The sequence below is a fragment of the Scedosporium apiospermum genome, assembly GCF_000732125.1.
Source record: "Scedosporium apiospermum strain IHEM 14462 chromosome Unknown SEQ_SAPIO_0111, whole genome shotgun sequence".
NCBI lineage: Eukaryota > Fungi > Ascomycota > Sordariomycetes > Microascales > Microascaceae > Scedosporium > Scedosporium apiospermum.
This window is the reverse complement of record NW_015971812.1, coordinates 109930-132129: the sequence shown is the minus strand read 5'-3', so window position 1 is coordinate 132129 and position 22200 is coordinate 109930. Positions and strand designations below refer to the sequence as shown.

Below are 22200 nucleotides of genomic sequence, written 5' to 3'. Positions count from 1 at the left end.
TCTCTCCCTTCATCCAGGTCTATTCGCCCTCCCATTCACACAACAAACCCCCCCATTATCCGCAAAGCAAACCCCACCATGATCCGCAAAGCACACGCCCCCATGATTCGCACACACCACGCCCCCATTATCAGAACACAAGAACCCGCCACGATTCGAAAAGCAAGCTCCGCCGTACGAGCTGCAGCAGCATCCCCCCGACGAGCTACAGCAGCACCCGGGCTTGTCGTCCAGCTCGCGCAACCGCTCCTCGTCCTCCCACCACTTCATGCCTTCCTGGCGTTGGTACCCCGTCGTGTCTATCCCCGGATGTGTCTGGCCTTGCGCGGCTGACGAGGGGGCTGCTGTTTGTTCGGCTGAAGGTGGTGGGGGCTGGTGATGTGAAGTGGATTGTTCGTAGGATGGGGGAGGCTCAGTGGTTGGAGATGAGGCGTGAGCGTCCCCGTGATCGCCCTTGGAAGAAGGCATTTTGTTTGTTTGAGATTGATCTTGATGTGGCTTGCGCTGCGCAGGGACAACCTTAACTCTAATTTTTGTCGCAAATCTGTTCTCGATGAGAGCGTTTGCAAAGGAAAACTTTCAAGTTGAAGAAGAAGGGTAATCGTCACCTCATGGCACTAATAACCTTAAAAGCACCAAAGGGATGATCGATAATCGAGAAAAAAGCGATGACGCCGACTATCACGTCAAATCAAATCGGAGATTCCATCAAGTGGTCCAGATGATTCGTTCCCTCTTCCAAGTGAGTTCTCTAAGCCTAGCACTTCCCAGGAAAGCTCATGTTACAGTGGCGGTCTTGTCGTTTCGGGAGATGCCGAATCGCATCATGCCTTTGGTAGTTGGACTCGGACGATTGCGTGGCATGGACTCTTCGAATGCGAAAAATACGTCGCGCCACTCGTTACGTCTGGCCACATGGGCAGACAATGGGCTTAAACAAACGAAACAGCCACTGAATCCATATACACTCACTCGTCTTGGAGTTGTGGTTTTTCGGATACACGTTGGTTTCCTTTTTTTTTTTTTTTTTTTTTTTTTTTTTTTTTTTTTGGAGGGATTGCAGATAAACCCATCTCAGCCCAATATTAATATCCGTCTCGAGTGAAGAGCAGAGCGCGGCCAATAGCATTGGGCCTTTTCGGGTTCCAAGTTCGATCTCGTGTGTAACACAGCATATTTGCGATCTGAAAACACGATCTCTATCAACGTTGTTTTTTTCAGGTCGAGGTCCAGGGTCAAGAAGAGAGACTGCGCAGTGTGCGAGATGTTTTCCAAGACAGGACAGCAAAACGGCGTCCAGACAGGAAAGCGAATCAACCACAAAAGCAGAAAAGAAGAAAAGAAACGAAAAGGTGTTCAGTGTCAGTGCCTATAATGCCCGCAACTGGCGGTGTCCCGAATTAGGATCAAACGCAAAGCATACGCATGACGGCAGTCATCATACTCGTCCCTCTCCTCTCTCTCTCTCTGTTTTTTTTTTTTTTTTTTTTTTTTCCTTTTTTTTTTTCTTTTTTTTCCTTTTTTCTTTTCTCTCTCTTGGTGGAGATAAACTTGAGACTAAGTTGTGAAAATTACCCAGGGAAGCTGAATTGTATTTGGCCTGGAGAAGCTTAAAGTAAGGGAAGGGGAATGGGAATGGGAGGCGAGGATACTTGATGTCCTAGACTTGTATCAAGAAGAAACTATCAAACTCATTTCATCATTCCAACACCCTGAAGAGCTGGAGAGGAGCGGGAGAGCTCCAGCGCGAAAGAAGAAGAGTCTTCACGACGGATGTTTGCAACGAGCAGCAGAGGCTTGGGGTTAGCTTAAGTTTGGAGATGTGTAGCCATATCTGTTATCCACCACCTCGTCTTTAGCTGTCGGCCGTTGTTCGGGTGCCTCTGCGCAGACTGACATTCCAAAGCTGGTGACCCAGTTACCTTTCCAGCCCCGAAACCGCGTGCACCGTCTCATCCAGGCTCCCGGCGTATCTTTCATATTGCACCGTCCCGTAGACTCTGAGTCCCCATCAATGTCCGATCTCGCATCCTGGACGGACCACTGGGGGTGGGTTTTGGGAAATATCTTCCACGGTACCGGGGTATTGGAATGTCCTTTGTAGAAACCCTTTTATAGACTCAGATTCGGCGTTGGCCTTTTGATGGCACATCGCTAAACTGAGATGGTGAAGGCATATTCGCGCACTCAACTTTGCATCTGTAGTGGTCGGTAATGTGTATTCACTATCCGTCTGCTAGGTCGAGGGTGTTAGTAGTTTGAGATGTGCTTCTTCTTTGTACGTCGCCACGGTCAACGTACACATTTCTGGAAGAACGGAACCAGACCAACGTCGCCCGGGGTCAGCTAAACCAAACGAGCAACTTGGGGGGACGAGTATCAATTCCCCAGCCACGTTGGCGTACCCAAAGCCATAGCCGAAGGTCTCGCGGAGGGCCACCCCCCTCTCGTCCTGACTACCGGCTGCATGCGGGTGCCATTGGCATCATGACGTACCCAGACTCCGGGGTCTCCAATCTGAGCCCGCCAGCCCTGGCGGGCAATCTGCCTTGGCGATACAGCTTGCGTACAAGTCAGCGCCCTCGACGAAGCCTATTCCAGCCTGTGCTCTCACGCGAATCGACTTGGCTCAGCAACCAATTCCTAGAGCAAGGCATGCTCGGGAAGATGCACCCACCACTCTCGACCAAGGTATTCCTCCTCCTGAGTCTCTGCTGCTCCAACGGACCGAGTCCGGAGTCAAGGCAGAGAGGAAGAAGTCATTCTAAGGACCAACCCGGGCAGCCCCATGCACCTCCCACCCCTCCCTCCTAGTCCGAAGCAGATCTAGAAAGGCCGCAAAACTCGGCACCTTGAGAGGTAAGCTTTGTTCTGGCCGAAGCGCTTGGGAAAAAAAAAAACAAGGCGAAATGGTAGTTAGTGCCACACAGCCAATGCCGCCAATGGCACCAACGCCGCCGACATTGCTTCCGTCACGTCGATGAACACTCGTAGAACACCCGAACATCACCTTTTCTCCCCTCACCTTCTTCTCCTCAAAGGGCGGAAGACTCGGGAATAGCGACAATAAGAAAATGCCGAGGTTGAGAGGAGACAACAGGACCACTCTTCTGGCAGAATTTCCGAGTGAGCTAGCCAAACGGCAAGTTCCCAGAACATGGATCTCTACGATGACATGATCGCCGACTTCGTAGCAGTGGATCATGTATCCACCGCTTCGAATCGCAGGCGCGACATCCGCTAAAGTAGTTTAAACGAGGAGAGCCTCGGTTCACACTGCGATACCTGCACGTGATGAAAGAGTTTGCGGGGGCGAGAGCAACGAGCAATGAGCAACGGGCAACCGGGGAGACAGGCTTCATTCAACGATATACGAAGTACGAAGGATGAAGCAGGAAGCATGAAGCACGAAGCACGAAGCACGAAGCAATAACCTTTTGTTTTCGCTTCCAAGCACTTCGTATTACACTCTGCATAGACTTACCGTCCAGTCATCTATCACCTTATGGCCATTATTAAATTCTTACATGTCCTCCCGCCAAGAAGTTACATAGCTTCCTGGAATCTGCTGTTTGGATTCTAGAATAATCAAACCATACCTCTTCTCCCCCTTAGTGTAGTGTAGATTCCTAGATTATGCAAAGTACGAAGTATATTAAGACTTCAAATCATCGAGGAATTACCCCATTCCTCCCTCCCTCCCCCTCGTAACATCTTCCCATTGGCCTCCTCCCCCACACGGCCTTCCTCTCCTGTCCTGGTGTCTTTTGTCCCTTTCGTGTCTCGGGCTCCTCGGGGCTCCTCTTTTTTCCTTTTTAGCCAACTGAGGCTTGGCTCTGGCCTCACTAATTCCTGCACGGAACTTTTCTCCTTCGAAACAGACTTTCCGTCTATGCCCATTTTTGTATTGGCTTTTTCGTTCCCCAATCTTAAAACCTGGAGTGCTCCATTACGACCTGCCTCTTTCATATTCGTTTGATGCTTTCGCCCCGACAATCCGCGCCCGTTTCCTTACTTCGTGCCCCGAGTTGGGTCTCATCACCGAACCCAACACAACATACGCATCACGCACACGCCCGTCTTGCCCCCCCTGTTATAGAGACTATAGTACCGCTTCCCCGGGTTCCGCTAGTACTGTGACGAGACGTGAAAGCTAACTTGCCACTGGCCTCATTTCGCATCGGTGCTTGACTCCCACCTTGGATGCACCCTTGAACTATTATTACTTTTTGCTCTTCCGGGATGGAAATGTGATGCGATGCTCTTACCCGTGATGCTACCCTTCCCCTCCTCAGGTCTCCTTACGTGCGTACGCATACAGCAATTTGAGATTGAGGTACTTTGAAGTAGTGTAGAGATGCAGTTCCGAGGACCCTGAACTAACAAGGAGGCGGGTTACAGCTGCCGTTCAAACTCCGGCGCATCGTACCACAGAGGGACGATATTTCCGCTTGGTGGTCTTAAAGCGAGAAATTCGTTATGTAATCAAAAACCCACAAGCTCGCTCAGTTGTCCAAATACGAAGTATTGATGTTGGCATTTGGAGTCTCCCACGCAGAGAAGCGTCACGCACGATGTTGCCTGTGGTCAGCTCGAAGCCTCTTAAAGGCTTGAATGCAATAAGCTCTCAATAAAGTGCCCATTGTGGGTAATCCGGGGAATGAGGGGCCGCGTAGGCCCGTAGCTGGAGCACTTTCTCCAGTTCTCCAGTTCTCCAGTTCCCCAGATGGGGCAGACACGAGAGACTGCTCCATTCTCGCAAAGTCCCCCCCTTTCAGTTCCGGGGGCCATAGCTCCCAGCCTGCTAGCTCCGGCAGACAATGGCCTGCCCCGAAATTTAAAGCCTTCAATACCCGCTCCTGGCATTCCGCGATGATGGGAAACAACTTTGATCGTTGGGAATCCGGGGTTACGAAGTCTGGGGGAAAAGCGGATATTCCCCCCCGCAAAGGAAGTGCTCTAACCGACCCGACCGACGAGTATACGATCGCCGTTGCTCCACGTTGACGGATTCCATTACTTTGTGTGTTGTCGTTACACACGCCCCCCCTTCCCCCAGTTCTGTCTCCAGCTTTTCGTGACGCTTTGCGTTTCCATGGTTTCGAAGATGATGTGAGGTTGGGTTGATGCATGCAATTCGCAGTCAAACTAGTAATAGTGCCCACTGGCGAGCATTCGCTAAACTTGTTAGGCGCATCTGTCCATCTTCCTAGCCTTCTTTCCCCCCGCATTCTCAATGTGCTGCATCAAGGAAGGATACGAAGTAGTTCCAGCTTAGACCCAGATGAGAAAAGTAAGTTTATACGAACAGCCTCGATCCCCGCATAATGTCGACGATCTTGGTGTCTACTTTAACTTGAAGGAGTTCGATCATCTCCTTCCCCCTCTAGCTTGCCTCATCAATGACTTGCTTCTTAGAGAAGAACCTACCTGTAGCTATATGAGCCTGAACCCTAAAACTCGGCATTGCAGCGTAGCGCTCCCATTAGTCCTGTGCTGTTCCCCTCTCTCTGCTGGCAAGGGGTGGCGTCGGAAATCGTTCCTCGTTCCTGTTTGTTGGCTTCTAGATTTTCCAATTTAAGTTTTATCCCATCTTTTGCCTCCCCAACAGCGATGAGTGTTGCATCACATCAACCGTCCACTGCATACACAGGTTTGGTCTCCCATCTTCTGCCCAAGAGTTTTGCCTCCATCGTCTTAGTGTCATTCCATGGATGGAGTTGTAGTGCTGCTTCCCCACGCACCCCCTCGAAGATGTTATTGATGACTGGCGGCCGCCCCCACCTTGACCAATTGGACTTGCCGATTTCCGCATCACGAACGAGAGAGAGGACATCGTAGAAAACAGCTGAGTGGTTTGGGTGAAGGGTGGGTGGGACAGATCTAGTTAACCCCTCCAGCACTTATCCCAAGTCAGATTCCCGCTGCCTTTACAACGACCTTGTAGCCCACAGTCCGCAGCTTCACGCAAGCGCAGCTTCGCACTTTGCTCAAAAGAACCAATGACGTCACGACATTCTCGCATCCGCTCAAGTCCGATAAGAAAATGCCCGACGATGAAGTAGTTTTGGTATCGACTCGACCTCAACAGGAAATGGGTTGGCGAGATGCAAGCGCGAAAAAGAAAGGTTCGATATCGAAACTATCGAAAACGCAGATGGGGGGAGGGTGGTATGAAATCCCTGTTTGCGCTTGCGGTCATGCCCGACTTGTCACACCCAAACAAAAAGACCCTTCGAAGGATCAATTCGAGAAAAAAAAACGACGTGGTTTTGCTGCCGGAGGAAGACCCCCGTGCCGTGTTGCTTATCGATCCCACAGATAACTTTCCGAGCTCCTTTCGTATCTCAAAAGAAATCAGTCTCACGATATCTACGGCTCTTATGCCATCCACCGAGATAAGGAAATTTAAACAATTGCACCATAGATAACCTACTTTATAATCACAGACAATGGACGACTACTCGAGCTGCCGGATCGAGACGAAGTGGATTTTGGAATTCAGGGCCTTACGAAGGGAACTACCCACTACCCACTTAAACGCCAAAATGCCAGATGGGGCTCTCTATGATACTGGCCAGTCAGTGATTGAGTACCTGTGGCGTGGTGGCTTCCCCCCTAGTCATTCCACTGTGATCCAAGGGTGCCAGGCTTGGAGGCATCAATAAGATTGGACTTCGTAAATGTCTTAGCGGCCCACTCCGGTGGAAACAAGCAACGATCGAATTGCGCTGGCCTGGCTATGTAAGACCCTTTGCAGCCCCCAAGCGCCAACCCCAGCTGGGAAGGACCTCACCGGATTAGTGTGATGCCGCCGCCCACTTTGATCTTAGGCTGGTCCGATCTACTCTAAGATCTTGTGACTTGATTATTACAAGCGAGCATGAAGTAATGGGAATGGAGGCCTTGACAATTAATTCCCAGTGTTCTCTATCTCTGAAGCAACCCTAGGACAGACCGAAAAAAAAGGTGCCGTGATGCCCCGTTAAAATCCCGTGGATTATGCCCTTCTCCTTTGAAGAAATCAAGTCGAAGCCGGCTGTTCAGTAAGCATTACAACGCGTTGAGTCTAGCCTACCCTGTAGGCTCTTTCAGCTAAGGCGCTCAGGTTCAAGCAGCTTCTCCGAGGTGTGGCAGCCTCGCTGCTAACTGACGCATGCATCGATTATTTTTCCCATCCTCGTTCACGCTAGTGACACCGCATTGCAGCGCATTCCCATCCGTCCGCGACGGCGACTCCTGTCCTGATTCAAGTGCCATGCCATAGCGCTACGCGAACCTATTTCGTACTTATGTAGGAGTCTTCTCGTGCAGGGCCAACAGCCATCCCCGCTCCCAAGGCGCACATAAGGCTCTCATCATAGCGTGCAGTCTCCCGCCCCAAAACGCCAAATTGGACCGAAAAAAAAACCAGCCAAAGGAGAAAAGCTGGAAACCGTTCGGTATGCTCTCTAATCCAGTGTACCGTGATGAGGTGTCTCAAACTTTTCTTTTTCTTCTTTTTTTTTTTTTTTTTTTTTTTTTTTTCTCTTTTTTACTTTTCTGACTTTTTGCCTCCCCCAATATGTTTTTGTCGCACCCCCTCCTGTCTGTCTCCCGGCTCGGCAAATAGCCCGGCCAAATAACCTTTCGGTGGTTTTTCCCCGTCCTGCCACTGCAACTTTAGCTTCCTTTTGACCAACAGGAAGCGCAGTATGCTCAGATGCTTCCCGGCGCGGCGCCCTGGTACCGAGTCCGTTTCAGGAGGTTGCGAGTATGTACCATGCGCGTAGCCATACTGTGTTAAGTGACTTGTCCCTTCAACAAGTCGTCGTGATAAGCACTTGGAGGACTATTAGCGATTTCGCGTCATTGGACGTACCGAACCACTCTTGGTGCTTCGATTTGCACAGCACTGCTCCACCCGTCTTGGTGTGTTCTTCATGCCCTTCCCGAACGAAGGATTCAAACTAATAATCAACCATAATGAGAGGGGCACACTAATATCGAACGGCGGTGATAAGGAAAAGCGGCCTCCTCCACAGCGCGGTACTTGGATTACCTCCCCGCATCCGTACCATTTTAGGGGGGAGGGACTCTCTCTCGCAAAGGGAAGTAATCAAAGATGCCTGGGTTGTTCAGAGAAAAGGGTTTGCGCGTATTTTATTTCGCGATAATACCTTCCCAACCAACTCTAGCGAGACATTGATCTCTCGGCAACGCGTCTGGATTCCCTTGGCAACTGTAGCTATTCCCAGGAAAGGCATGCGGCCCTGCGACGTCATGTAATGAGCTCTGAATGATATCCTCGGAATTGTAGCTCACTGTGCACCCTGGATAACGGAGCCAGCCAAAGAGAGGGAGAGCGAGCTAACAGACGCCAGCTTTCCCCCGTTGTGGGGGAGGTAGATTAGTGTAAGCCTGGAGCAACTGCCTATAGTGGTAGGTGACAATTAAAGCGGGGTGATGCATGCACCTAGATAGGGTTTGACGGGGCATCATGCCTATAATGGAGAGCCTATGCCAACAACACGACGTACACCGTGACAACAGAAACCTGGAGTAAATAGGCTATCTCAAGTGTAAAAGGACAGGACAAAGAACAAGGAGCAAATTAGGAGGGGGTGTGACCCGTAATTCTCCCCCCCCAATCAGGCTATCATCGACCGGCCCAGTGGCGTGGACATGCAGCTCTTCCGGGAGAGTACATTTGATCCCTTCGTATACACTAGTTGTGCGGTACTTCCTAGTCTCAATTATTGCCTGGCTCGGAATCATTACCCTTTTTCTCTGCGAGAATCGGAAAGGCTTCCATTGGTTCTTCCAACATGCAAGATGGGGCGATAACAGAGAGGAGTGTGACCTTGTCGACGGGCTGACCGGGCATGCTAAGGCAAAGTCGGCGTATGACTATGCCTTCTTGGAGTTGGCGTGTGTGCCAACTGTGTGCCTTGCTTCGCCGACATTTTCCAGAATACTTCCCATTTTGGGAGGTGGGCGGTTAGCAGGAAAGCCGGGACCATCTGTGCTGTCTCGGGTCCGCCGGTTGGATTGCTTCCAGATGTTGTCGCGTTGCGGATGGAGAATGACCGGCGAAAGAATGAATCCAGGGATTGATCCTGAGGGAACGAAACAGAGCGGCGTGTCTGCCTCGAGCTGGGATTCGGTTTTGAAAGATCAATAGGGTCCGGGGTAATGTCCATGGCAGGAAATCGCTCACGTGTAGCGGAGTTGGAAAGAATGCGGAGCAAATGGCACACTAAATGGCTTGAAGAAGGCACCAGTTAACTATGGCGATCGTCACTCTTTGGGGGCCAGGCCAATTGACATCGTCCCCCTCCATATTCCTTCGTCATGTACCACTAAGCGCTACCATCGAGACGTCATCAAATCACTGCGGCCTCGACGTGCCCTGAAGAGATTTGCCTATCTCATCCATATCGCCCTTGGGAAGGCGCTGTGTGGGTCTCACAAGACGCAATCGAGTACTCGAGTTCGCTGGTCCTTCCTCAAGAATCGCGCTCTCTTCTGTCCCTCGTACTCTTTCGCCCTCCATACATGTGATAGCCGACTCAGTAGTGGTAACTCCCCAGGGGTAGTCCAGAGGCGGACCTCATCACAGACAATTGGAGCTACCAGCACTGAAGAGCGGAGTCCGAGCTACAGTAGCTTCAAATCATCGACAGTGCACCTTCCTATTCCTTCACTTCCCAGGATGTAGCCCAGGATGATGATTGGTGATTTTGCGGGGACCAAGTCCGGTACAGTGCGACGGTAGCTCCACGACCTGTGCGGTACCTCCCCCTTCCGTCAGGGTAACCTACTTCGCAAGAAGTTTATCGTTCCAAGCCGGCAATCTGCAGGTAGTTCCTTGTACTTACCTCGACCTATCTGATACAGACTTGGTCATATGGGGAAACGATGCTCGCCATGCTCCTTTGTTCCTTCTCCGACGAGAGCAATCTCGTGCCGGTTTTTAAAACATCTTCTGCTATATTTGGGCGATAGGACCGCAGCGCAATGCAGCAGGAGCGCGGTTGATGTCCGTCTGTAAAGTGATATCGGATGTATCTGAATGGAGAATTATTCTCTGCCGGGGCCAGCCAGAATTGCCTGTGGAATGCTCTTGCGTCAGCATCGAGAGGTACCAAGATAAGTAGAGATAGCTAGGCCCGAGTACGGCGAGAATACTCTCGGGTCCTGGATCATGCCACAAGGCGGCCTCGTACCTGTTTGTATGATGGACATTGGCCGTCAGAGATCGACGGACGCCCGTCAAGACGTCGACAAGACGGAACCGGCCCAACCCACCCCCAGAAAAGCAATGTAATCCCACGTCAGGTCCAAGTTCACTCAACGCGCTTGCAACCACTCTGGGTCGAGAATCTTGATCCCAGTTGCACTTCGCGAACATACGCACAACACCCGCCCCCCTCTTGTACCACTGACCCGCCTCTTTACTACCTTTCCTTCCTAGTCAACCCCCCCCCCCTTGTTTCTCTTTTCCCACTCACTCATCCCCCCCCTGCTCTGCAGATAATATTGAGGTCAGAGATATCTTGGGGCACGCTCATTCCACACTCTCTCTGCACTTGATCCCAGCTTCGTGCTTCGTTACGGGCCCAGTGCGTCCAGTTAGTCAATCTTTGTTCGCCATCCGCTGGCGTTCTTCCAACTCGATCCACCATCGTATGGCTCCTCTTTGATCCTAAACCCGAGCCATCAAGTTCCGGTTCCGCCCCTCCCCTCCCTTCCCTCGCCTTACCCAGGATCCCAAGGCCCCGACTCAAGAAGGGGTATCATCGAAACCTCCTCTTGCCTAGAAGTCACCCCCTCCCCTCCCCATCCCCACACCCTCACACACTCCTAGTCAGTTCTTTTCTCTTTCCTATTCCAGCCAACTTGCCATCGACACGCCCAGACCTGGCCACCATCCGCCTTCCCTCCCACCTTCGAGTCTCTGTATCGTTTCCTTCCAGACCGAGGTAAGTGCAACCAAGAGCTCCTTCCATGCATATATTCCCCCAAAGATCCGCGCACAAGCTCTCATCCTGTCGCGCCCCACGACTACCGATCCTACCTTCTGATATAGGGACTCCTAATAATACATCGAGGTCCCCTTACCACGTCCCAATACTCCCCCTCCTTACCTTCCTTCCCATTTCCACTGCATAACTTATATATAAGACATCCTCCTCCGGGTGTCTTTGCCTCAATTTATCCCCTTCCTCTAATCCAGAGCTTCCTTCATTTCTTTCCATCCTCGTCCTTCCTTTTCCCTTGTACAGGGCAACTGACCAATTGCTCTGTCTTCACGCTCACGGAGTAGCTCCCTTCGCCAGTCGAGCAGTTCGATCGAAAAGACTTCAGAGCTACTGGAAGCGCCAACATGGCGGCTCGCGGTGATGAATCGCCGCCTCTAAAGGCGGACCCCGAAAAGGCCGCCGTCGTCTCCTACCCCCCTCCTGTCCTCCCAGGATACAACCAGCATGGTCGGTCCAAGCACGCCGCCGAAACCGTCCAGGATGAGGAGTTCATGACTCGAAATGGTCTCAATCTCACCTCTTTCAAGAAGCGAGACTACGGTCTGGGTCTGGTCGAGCTTGACCGTGCCATGAAGACGCGTCATCTCCACATGATTGCCATCGGTGGTTCGATTGGTGCTGGTTTCTTCGTCGGTTCTGGTAAAGCTCTTGCCGCAGGTGTAAGTGTCCCGAAGAAAAGAAGGAGGAAGAAAAGAAAAAAAATCCGGGCATGACGGTCCCTCGGTTTTGACAGCGCTGAAGGGCGCCCTAGCACTTGAGGACGTTGGCTGTGGTGGTCTCTTTTGGAAAATGCTAATGTAATTGCGAATAGGGTCCTGGTTTTGTTTTGATTGACTTCTTGATTATCGGTATCATGATGTTCAACGTCGGTAAGTGCTAGACTTCCCCTGAGAAAACGCCTAGTTGAAATCCCATTCGCTCCGGGTAACAGGTTTTTGCTAACATCAGTGCGTGTTCTTTTAGTCTACGCTCTCGGTGAACTCGCTGTTATGTACCCTATCTCTGGTGGTTTCTATACTTACTCGGCTCGATTCATTGATCCTTCCTGGGGTTTCGCCATGGGTTGGAACTATGTTTTCCAATGGATTATTGTCTTACCTCTCGAACTGACGGTCTGCGCCCTCACAATCAAGTATTGGAATAAAGACATCAGTGAAGCGGTTTGGATTGTAGTCTTCTTGGTGGCCATTACGATTTTCAACATCTTTGGTACCATCGGATACGCCGAAGAGGAGTTCGTCGCCTCGGCTTTCAAGCTTGCCGCAACCGTCATTTACATGATCACTGCGCTCGTCCTCGTCTGCGGCGGTGGCCCCAAGGATGGCCGGTACAGTGAATACTGGGGTGCTCGTCTTTGGTACGATCCCGGTGCTTTCAAGGACGGTTTTATGGGCTTCTGCGGCGTCTTCGTCACGGCTGCTTTCTCTTTCGCTGGAACTGAGTTGGTTGGTCTCGCCGCCGCCGAGTCTCGCAATCCCGTCAAGGCCTTGCCCGGTGCTATCAAGCAGGTCTTCTGGCGTATCACTCTGTAAGTTCTGATCCTCCTCCAGAGACGTGCGATCCAGCGAGAAAACAAAAGAGAAGGGTTCACAAGTACTAATGCCTGTTCTATCACCATAGCTTCTATATCCTTGGTCTGCTCTTCGTTGGATTCCTCGTCAGCTCCGACGACGAAAATTTGTTGTCTGGCAAGGGCTCGGACACCTCACCTTTCGTGCTTAGTCTCAAGTACGCTGGTCTCAACGGCTATGACCACTTCATGAACTTTGTCATTCTCGTCTCGGTTCTTTCCATCGGTGTCTCGGCTGTATACGGAGGCTCTCGAACCTTGACCGCCCTTGGTCAGCAAGGGTATGCCCCCAAGATCTTTACTTACATTGATCGATCCGGTCGTCCCCTCTTCTCGGTGGCTGTCCACCTTATTGCCGGTTTCCTAGCCTTCCTCAGCATGAACGACAAGGGTGCGATTGTGTTCGACTGGCTTGTTGCACTTTCGGCGCTTGCGGCCCTGTTTACCTGGGGATCCATCTGCCTTGCACACATCCGATTCCGAGCGGCGTGGAAGCACCACGGTCACACTCTCGATGAGATTCCTTTCCAGGCTATCGGTGGCGTGTATGGTTCGTGGGTCGGCTTCATTCTTTGCATAATTGTCTTGGCCGCTACTGTAAGCCTCTCCCTCCCTTCCCTTCCTTCATTTTTCAGGTCCCGTCTTCAAGGTCACCCGCTAATCATCGGTTCGATTTCAAAATAGTGCTACACTGCCGTTGAGCCCAAGGATCCGGAAGAGTTCTTCAAGCAGTGGCTCGCCGTCCCCGTGGTTCTCGTTTTCTGGGCGATTGGCTACGTTTGGAAGAAGACTGGTTGGCTTAGCCTCGACCAAATTGATATCGACACTGGTCGCCGCGAGCACGACTGGGATACCATCCAGGCCTACCGTGACGAGGTTGCCCGTTGGCCCGCTTGGCGCCGTATTTGGAATAAGCTCTTCTAAGTCTTGTGGGGTGCATCTCGTTTCGCAGATACCAATCTATTTCGTTGTGGCCCATATTTTGTTCTAGCCTGAGCGCTTCTTATTTTCTACGTCAACCTTGGCAGAGTACACTCACTCCTCGAAGTGGGCGGTCTGCAAATGGTTTTGGAACGTGGCAAGCGGAATTGCAATCTGGTGAATCAAGCCTGTATGGCAATGCTGCTAAACGCTGGGCATTTTTCATTTGTTATTATTTTCTCCCATGTCCATCGGTCAGCTGGACCTTGATACCATAGTGAATATCGCATGAGCGTTTTCTCAGTTGAAGCTTTTTAGAACAGGTCCTGGTTTTCTGAAATGGTGGTGTAGTCATGGTAATGATTCGCACTCGGTTCATCTGCTTTTGCTTTGTTCCCATGTCAGGGAGAGCGTTGGCCCGAGTATTCCGAAGTGCACTTGGGCAAGGAGGTTGAGAGAGAGAGAGAGAGAGAGAGAGAGAGACGGTTGTTGACTGGGAAGCGCTCGAAGAACTTGATGGTCTCTTGAATGTCGAGTATTACTACTTGGACAACAGATCTTCTTTCTCCGCCGGAATGTGTTCTACTTATGTGCTCCAAGAGTGGTTTCCTTGTCAAGGATCGTGACTGGAAGGGCGTTAACCAACGTTCCATTCTGCATGTCAATTTTGCGCCTTTGGTGGAAAAGGCGCAACGAGAAAACCCCACCAAATTCTCCGCCTCTCATCTTAGATGCCGTTTTCGTCCTAGTGTCCCGAGAATGCGGGTGGTTACCATCGGAGGGCGCGAGGGACCGGCCCGCATGCGAGTCCCCTTTCCGTGCATCAGGACGCGAGTTAGGCCATGTGGGATGAGGATGGCATCTTTTGGTGGGAGGGAAGTGGAGGGAATCACGCAGCCTGGTTGGGCTTTTTGGGAGGTTGTGGAGGGGGGGACTTGACGGTTCCTTGGCAGGGGCTGAGGAGGGCATCTCCGAGGAGTGGGAACTGGAGGGCGCCGTTTGTGCTGGCTGAGGGGAAATAGTTGATTTGGCTTTGTTATGTTCATGTGTGATGCGTGAAGAGGCTAACGATGGTAGGAAGCTCATTCCTCTTGAATGGGCAGAGGAAAAGCGGATTTTCTCCACGTTGTAATATCAACCCATTCCCTACGAAGTACACTGCCCGGATTGTCTTTCAATTCATTATTTGAGACTGGGGATTTAGTAGGGACTATGGAGTAAAACTAGTGAACTCAGCTAGGTGCAGAAGGAGGCTGAAAAACGAACGATGGAGGTGAAATATTTCAACATCGTGAAGCCGGGATTGCAGAACTAGGATTCGGGCAGCGCCAAGAGGATGGGGATCTCCTCTTCGGGGTTTGTGTCAATCCCAACACTACCTCACGTGATGAAGAAGCGACGACGCCGATCCTTAGTGCTGATGCAACCCCCCTGCTGCTTTCTTGACGAGGATGCTTGAAACGTGGATCGCGAGTGTTTCTCGTTCTTTTTGGGTCGAGGGCTGGTCTGGGAGATAAACCTCGCAGTGCCGGTTGATCAAAAGGCAGAGTTCGCGCCTTGAACTTCAGAGCCGACCTCGTTTCACCTCACGGCGCCAGGTTCGCATGGCCGTGTCGCTCACCCACCCATCTACCGGCCTATCGCCTCAGGCCTTCTCATTCCACATTCTCATATAAAATGCGGGAGCCGTTTCGATAAACATACCCTGCTAAAAAAAAAAATATGGGACAAACAGACATTCCCCCACCCCACTGCCCGCCTTGGCTCATCCCAGCCTCAACTGTCCTCCTCGCCCTCGGCATCCTCCTCTGGCTCCTCACCTACATCCTCATGACCCCCCGCTCCCTATCCACCAAATCCTCCCCCATCCCCCTCCTCGCCCTCTCCGTCAACCTCTCCTGGGAAATAATCTTCGCCCTCTACGTGACCGAACACATCCTCGAGCGCGCCGGCTTCGTCCTCTGGCTACTCTTCGACGTCGCCATCATCCACGTCACGCTGCGCGCGGCGCCCTACGAGCGTCCGCCCTTTCTGGCGCGGAACTTGGGGACGGTGTTGGCGGCGATGGTGGGCGTGGGTTGTTTGGCGCAGTGGACCGTTGTGGTTTGGTGGGTGGAAGTGCCGGGGAGGGGACATGGGGATAAGAGGGGGAAGTGGTGGGGTGGGGTGGAGGGGATTGATACGACGGAGTTGGCGTACTGGACGGCGGGGGTTGCGCAGGTTTTGGGGAGCGGGTTGAGTTTGGGGGATCTGGTGAGGAGGGGGCATTCGGGGGGGACGAGTTATGGGATTTGGTGAGTGTTTTCTTTACACTGACATTGGACTTTTTTTTTTTGCTTGGCGGAGGAGAGACGCCTTGTGGGGGACTTGCCTCTCGAAAGATGTTTTCTTTTTCTTCATGGGTTCTGAGACACTGAAACTTATTCCTTCCCGCCGGTCAAGAAAACGCTACCACTGACATGTCTCGATCTCCTAGGCTCGCTCGAACCATCGGCTCCCAGTTCGGCCTCACCCTCAACTCCGGCATCCTCTGGAGGTACTGGCCCGAAGCCCACGCTTACTACCTTACCCCTCCATCCCTCTTCATTCTCGGGGCTACGACTGCGTTTGACCTGCTCTACGGGGCGGTCCTTTGGTACGTGAAGAAGACGGAGAGGCAGCTGCCCGATGGGAGGCTTGTGGCTGGGGCTTGGCATGGTGGGAGTCCTGGGGAGGCCGATAAGAAGGTCCAGTAAGAAAAGAGAGTATGGATTGGTTAGGTATAAAGCAGGGAGAGCTAGATGCGCCAGATGTTCTCTAAGTATTAATTGCTGCTCACGGCGGGAGTTCGCCCTAACTGGGGAGACTCAGAGCCTACATAAAATGGTGTCCGGCCTCACAAAAGTATACGCAGGATGGACACTTACGAATTTAGAGTCTCGATGTTGAAAATGCCAGCTCGTATAGGGAAGTTCTTTCCAGTAAGCTGGTCGTACATGGCTTTTCGCAAAACGAGTCATAACCTTCCTGGTTATCGAGCATATGGAGCTGCATTACGACTAACAAGGCAGTCAGCTGCAGTACAGAGGCCGGAGAGGGGCGTGTTGAATCTTCGTTCCGATTGCACCATGCTTTTTTTTTTTTAAAAAAAAAAAAAAAAAAGTATTCCTTGCAAAGAATTATTTTTGAAAGGGCCGTTCGTGGAAAGAAGTTCCGTGGTATGTCCGTGATTTTATGTTGCTCCTCGAGAGCCTCGAGTAAACCCTGAGCACAATCCGTACTTCTCTCCCCCAACGTCACTGTTAAACTTGCAGAAACATGGCTTCTCCTCCACAGCCATGGTATCGTAGATGGAAATGATCATCTCCCCTCCTTCATGTCATCCTGCCCTGCGTTTAGATTTCTCCCCACTACGGAACCTTCCGAATTTCCGACTGCGCCTCTGCCGAAAGCCACAAACCCAAAGCTGAGGGGCTTGGGGTTTGACAGAAAGGGATCTCAGGATTGCCTTTCGGAGTTTACAGGCCACATCGAAATTGAAATCACAGTGGTCATCAATGGGCGGACTTTACCCCGGATCCGTAGGGCTGACATGAGTCTGCGGAGTTAGACGTCATCCGAGACCCGGTGGGTGCTCGCTCAACCCCGAAACATGGTCTTTACTTTGTAATCCAAAATCTCGAAAGGGACGTTGTCTAACCACGTTTGGTAAGGGTGCCGCATTCTCGATCTGCAAGATGGCTGACAGGGTCTCCTGGTGTAGCCGTTGAAGGTTCTGACGGGCGGCATGCTGTGTAACACGGCCACCCGGATGGACTTAAGCCGGAGCTGCGGGGCGAGGGAGCTAACGGCTTCCGTGGAATTCAGCCCTGCGGCCCGTCTGTCAACTTGCATTATTGATACTTCGTAATACCCAGTTAACAACTGCCTGTCCTGGTCGTGTTGAATGTCCACGTTATCTCTCGGGATGATCTCTTGAGAGCTTGCAAATCGAACATGGAATGAGCTCGTGGTGTCGGCCACCTGCATGTCTTTTGATACTTGCCCAGCCCGCTTGACTCTCTGTCAGTTCTGACGGTGAGACAAAAGTCGAGAGAGGCTTTCGAATTTTTCGAATTGAACATGATAGAATACAACTGGCTGTTTGGTCTTCACCGGCTTTCGTTGCTCCCGTATCAATACATACTTTCTTACGAAGTAGTCTTCGAGGTATTAGGAAGCTACGTCCTCCCTGCCTTCCTTCCTCATCCGCGTGCCACCCACCTCTCCCCTCGCACCTTCCACATCTCAACCTCTCAACCTCCCGCCAAAAGGGCCCCGAGATAGTGATATAATCAACAATAAAGCCCCGTCCTTTCAACAGACGACCTGACGAAGCAGTAGCCGAGTTGGGTTAAGGCAGATGATGCCCCTCCGGCGAGGGGGGCCTTGGGTTCGAATCCTACCTTGCCCGAGATTTCTCTGCGAACCGTGGCCCAGGGATCGAGTAAAGCAAGACTCCGAGGAGAAATATCCCGCCGCAATGGAGATCCCCATCTAGCCTAGCTAGTGGTCCAGCGGGAGGCGCGACCCCTAAGTAGGAGGGGGGAGGGCCTAGATGTAGGGCGAGGAGTGATATAGTAAATAAAAAATTTAAAATTTTTTTTCTTTTTTTAATTTCTATTTATTTATTTATTTCTTTTCCCCTTGTGTGAGCTTGGAGATATAAGTTTGAGAGTTGTCCAAGATGATATCCGAGATCATCCCGTAGTGATATTAATTAACTGACTAGAATGAACTATTTGAAGAGTTTCTGCTAACTGAGAATACCGACGGCTGTACTCGGATACTCTGACGTTGGACTTGGAAGAGGAAGCAAACTGATTAAATTGATTATATCGAGCCTGGCTCTACTTTGAGATTGGGAATTGATTCTGTCGTCTTGAATTGAAACTTGATAGCTGGACCGGAAATAAGACAAGGGGCCGAGGCAGGCCTTCCTCTATTATTAAACGACTTGTCCCTTTATAATTAGAATTGAAACCACCTCGGAGAATACGTGACGTTTCCGTTCGGGCTTAACGAGACGATGAGGATTTTATTGAGCTGATCCCCTGGATTTATAAACGACACAACACTAGTTCCTGGTGGATAGACTCTAAAAGAAGGGAGAAGAAGCCTTGAACCCCCCGTTTCGATAGGAAACTGGCGCTTGGCTTTTCCCGCGCCGGAGACTAGTTTGCTTTGGTCTAGTTCTCCGATCTCCCGGTGTCAGCCAGTTGCATTTACTACACTAGTGTCGTGTAGTAGTTCGATACCCTCGAAGAGTTTTACAATAAACGACTAACGATGATAAGTGCCGAGGTCTCTTACATTTGCAACTAATCTAATACACCGCCCTCTGCCTTAGTGTTATCGCCATGACGCTACCTGCCCTCGCGGCGAATCTGGCCCCACAGCGTTCCTGTATCAACGTGGTCTTGTGTATTTCCAATCTTCCCGAAACCTTGCCAAATAAAAATCTCTTTACCTCCGGGATCCCGAGTCTCTGACGCCATGGCATGACGGAGATAGGGGCTCCCTCACCAATCCAAATTCCGATGAGCTCCCGAGGCAGCCTAGCTTGCGAGATAGACCCCGCCGTCGTGCTTCTGGCGCGTGGCGGGTCCCTGTCAAAGTGTAGGCACTACGAAAAGTTTAAAGAAACAGGGACGCTCGCATGGAATGCCATGGGGATCCCTCGTGTATATAAGAGGCCCACGAGTCCCAGGTCTTCTCGGGCAGTTCATCACCATCATCATCTCTCCTGCTCTTCAGACCGAGACAACAAGGCTCCTCATACCTGGACTCTTCAAAACTTTACCTACTTCTCACACAACTTCCCTTCCTGCTTCCAACCAAAGTTATCAGAGTCTCTCACTCGACCCTATCGGCAATGACGGACTACAAGTTTGAGGGTTGGCTCGGCCGCACCCCCGACGCCATCAACGGAAAGATGGAGTGGGGAGAGTTCGAACCCAAGGTCTGGACCGAAGACGACGTCGATATCCAAATCACCCACTGCGGTATCTGCGGCTCCGATCTCCACACTCTCCGCTCCGGCTGGGGCGAAACTCCCTACCGTAAGTTCCCATTTCCCCTCCTTCTCCCCCAAAAAGAGAACGCGGAATCCGTGACTAACACTGTGGAACAACAGCCTGCTGCGTCGGCCACGAAATCGTCGGAAAAGCAGTCCGCGTCGGCAAAAACGTCAAACACATCAAAGTCGGCGACCGCGTCGGCGTAGGCGCCCAAGCTCGAAGCTGCATGCAGCCCGACTGCCCCGAGTGCAGCGTCGGCCAAGAGAACCACTGCTCGCGCGCGGCCGTCAACACCTACGGCTCTGTCTACCCCAACGGCGAGGGCAAATCCTATGGAGGTTACTCCGACTATAACCGGACGAACGGGCACTTCGTGCTCAAGATTCCCGATTCCCTGCCTTCGGAGCTCGCGGCGCCCATGCTTTGCGGTGGTATCACTGTTTTCTCCCCTCTGAGGCGAAACGGGTGCGGGCCTGGGAAGAGCGTCGGCATCGTTGGCGTGGGTGGTCTGGGACACTTTGGTGTTCTGTTTGCGAAGGCTCTTGACGCTGATAGGGTTGTGGGCATCTCGCGGAGGGCGAGCAAGAGGGACGAGGTCCTTGCGCTTGGTGCGGATGCTTACATCGCTACGGCCGACGAAGAGGGCTGGGCTAAGAAGAACGCGCGGACTTTGGACCTCATCGTCTCGACGGTTTCGAGCGCCGACATGCCGCTCTCCGACTACCTCAAGCTCCTCAAGGTCGGTGGCACGTTCATCCAGGTTGGCGCTCCCGATGGCGGTAACCTACCCCCTATCAACGCTTTCACTCTCATCGGCAGCGGTATCAAGGTCGGTGGTAGCCTTATCGGTCCTCCTGGGGAGATCCAGGAGATGCTCGACTTTGCGGCTAAGAACAACGTCAAGCCGTGGGTGCAGCTCCGGCCGCTCAAGGATGCTAATCAGGCGGTTATTGATATGACGGAGGGTAAGGCGAGGTATAGGTATGTGCTGGTGAATGAGAGGCATGCTAAGTTGGGGAACTTGTGAGCTGTTTCTTAGAGGGATAGATGTTTTTGGTTTGATGTTGAATGATGGGATGAGGTGTTTTATGATGCTTTGAATAGATTTTTGGTTTTGGGAACCTAGAAATGAGATAGTTGAGTTGAGATGAAATGTAATATTGCTTGTTAATATGTTCCTATGTTCCCTACCCGCAGACGTCTCGTGTGTCTCAAGATTCACATATTTGCAAGTGGTCTCGGTCACATCGCTTGCATCACAACGGTAACGGCAGCAGAAAAACAGTGAACGTGAGACATTCCTTTCTCTATCTCTCATCAAAACACAATCCTCTTCTCCCCCCTCTTCTCCCTCCAATAATTCGTCGCAACAACCATCTCCTCGCACCCCTTGGCCAACCATCCCCACTTCCTCAAAAACCCCGCCGTGACCTCCCAACTCCTCCAATCCCACGCCTCGCCCCAAACAATCAACGCCGGCTCACTCCCGTCCGCGCCGCCAGCAAACTCGATCAGATCCACACAAAGCTCGTCATCGTCCAAAACGCCCAGCTGTATCGCCGCCAGCATGTTATCCCTAAACGTCGGGAACGGGAACAGGTCTATCCAGGGGTGATGCAGCACCATGCGCTGCAGAAGCGTAGGGGCTAAGCTCTCGGGGCAACCTTGGGACTTTTTGGTTTCGTCGCGCCATTTCAGTGTGATGATTTGTGAGGAGGAGGAGGGCGAGGAACCGTCGGATAATAGTAAGGGACCGCGGACGTTGAGGGGGGAGATGAGTTCGTCCTGGCAGAGGCCCTGCGGATCGAAGCCTATGCGGATGGCGTTACGGGCTAGGGCGTCCATGAGGTTGAGGCGGATGAGGTTGGGGAGGTGGCCGATGTTGGGCGAGTGCAGGGCGTGGTACGAGTAGACCTCGCGGAGGAACTTGCGGATGCGTTCCCTGGTTTGCGGGTTGGTTAGGATCTGGAGGCTTTCGTGTTGCTTCTCCCATTCGTCGGAGGTGTTGGAGCCGCTCCGGGGGGATAGACTGAGATCTCTAACCGGGGTGGTCGTCGGAGCCGGGGAGACGGGCGTCGGTGTGTGGATGACTTCCGGGTCCGTTCCGGGGTTTGCTCCGGCCCGGGCTTGTGCGTTCTTCCGCCGACCTGCATATTGCGGGGTTAGTCAATTTTCTATATCGGAAAGAAAAACGGAAGAAATAGGACGACGCCGTGCTGTCGACTGTGCAAAATGGGAGATGGTCGAATACTAACGGTGGGCTCTCTGGTTCAGACGGTTCTGCCTCCTTTTCCTCTCAGCCTTGCTGGTGATGCCTGTCCAATCGTCGCTGGCATCACGCAGGTCTGGTGGCGCGTATTGCGTGAGGATAATCGATCCTTGGTTTCCGTCAATGGTCTCATCCATTGTTTGGTTGTTTTTTCCTTTCCCTCTGGCCTAATATTTTATTGTTTACTCTGTATCCGTATTCTCCGATGACTTTCGTCACTTGTCTTCAACTTCAAATTGTGATGTTGAAATCAGTTTTTACCTTTCAAAAAAAAGAGACAGGTCAGGATTACTAATTTCAGTTGGCGATATTTCTGCGGCTTCAGAGTTTCAAATGGTTCCTTCCCTGCTGGATCCCCGTCGGACATAAGCCCAGTAT

General features: G+C 51.8%; 4 protein-coding genes across 4 annotated transcripts; 3 read left to right on the top strand and 1 right to left on the bottom strand.

Moving 5' to 3' along the window:
* Positions 1–11368: 11368 nt before the first annotated feature.
* SAPIO_CDS7830 (Uncharacterized protein) lies at positions 11369–13518 on the top strand (the record flags this gene model as incomplete). Its single annotated transcript, XM_016789617.1, has 5 exons — positions 11369–11683; positions 11836–11893; positions 11988–12552; positions 12645–13191; positions 13279–13518. The coding sequence occupies 5 exons, from the start codon at positions 11369–11371 to the stop codon at positions 13516–13518; spliced, it is 1725 nt and encodes a 574-aa protein (XP_016640734.1).
* Positions 13519–15237: 1719 nt separating this feature from the next.
* On the top strand, positions 15238–16250 carry SAPIO_CDS7829 (Uncharacterized protein; the record flags this gene model as incomplete). The annotated part of the gene is made up of 2 exons (XM_016789616.1): positions 15238–15809; positions 15992–16250. The coding sequence occupies 2 exons, from the start codon at positions 15238–15240 to the stop codon at positions 16248–16250; spliced, it is 831 nt and encodes a 276-aa protein (XP_016640733.1).
* A 3158-nt stretch (positions 16251–19408) lies between these two features.
* On the top strand, positions 19409–20580 carry SAPIO_CDS7828 (NADP-dependent alcohol dehydrogenase 6; the record flags this gene model as incomplete). Its single annotated transcript, XM_016789615.1, has 2 exons — positions 19409–19595; positions 19670–20580. 2 exons carry the CDS (start codon positions 19409–19411, stop codon positions 20578–20580), a joined length of 1098 nt encoding a protein of 365 aa, XP_016640732.1.
* Positions 20581–20870: 290 nt separating this feature from the next.
* SAPIO_CDS7827 (Uncharacterized protein) lies at positions 20871–21959 on the bottom strand (the record flags this gene model as incomplete). The annotated part of the gene is made up of 2 exons (XM_016789614.1): positions 20871–21700; positions 21809–21959. 2 exons carry the CDS (start codon positions 21957–21959, stop codon positions 20871–20873), a joined length of 981 nt encoding a protein of 326 aa, XP_016640731.1.
* Between the last annotated feature and the right edge of the window lie 241 nt (positions 21960–22200).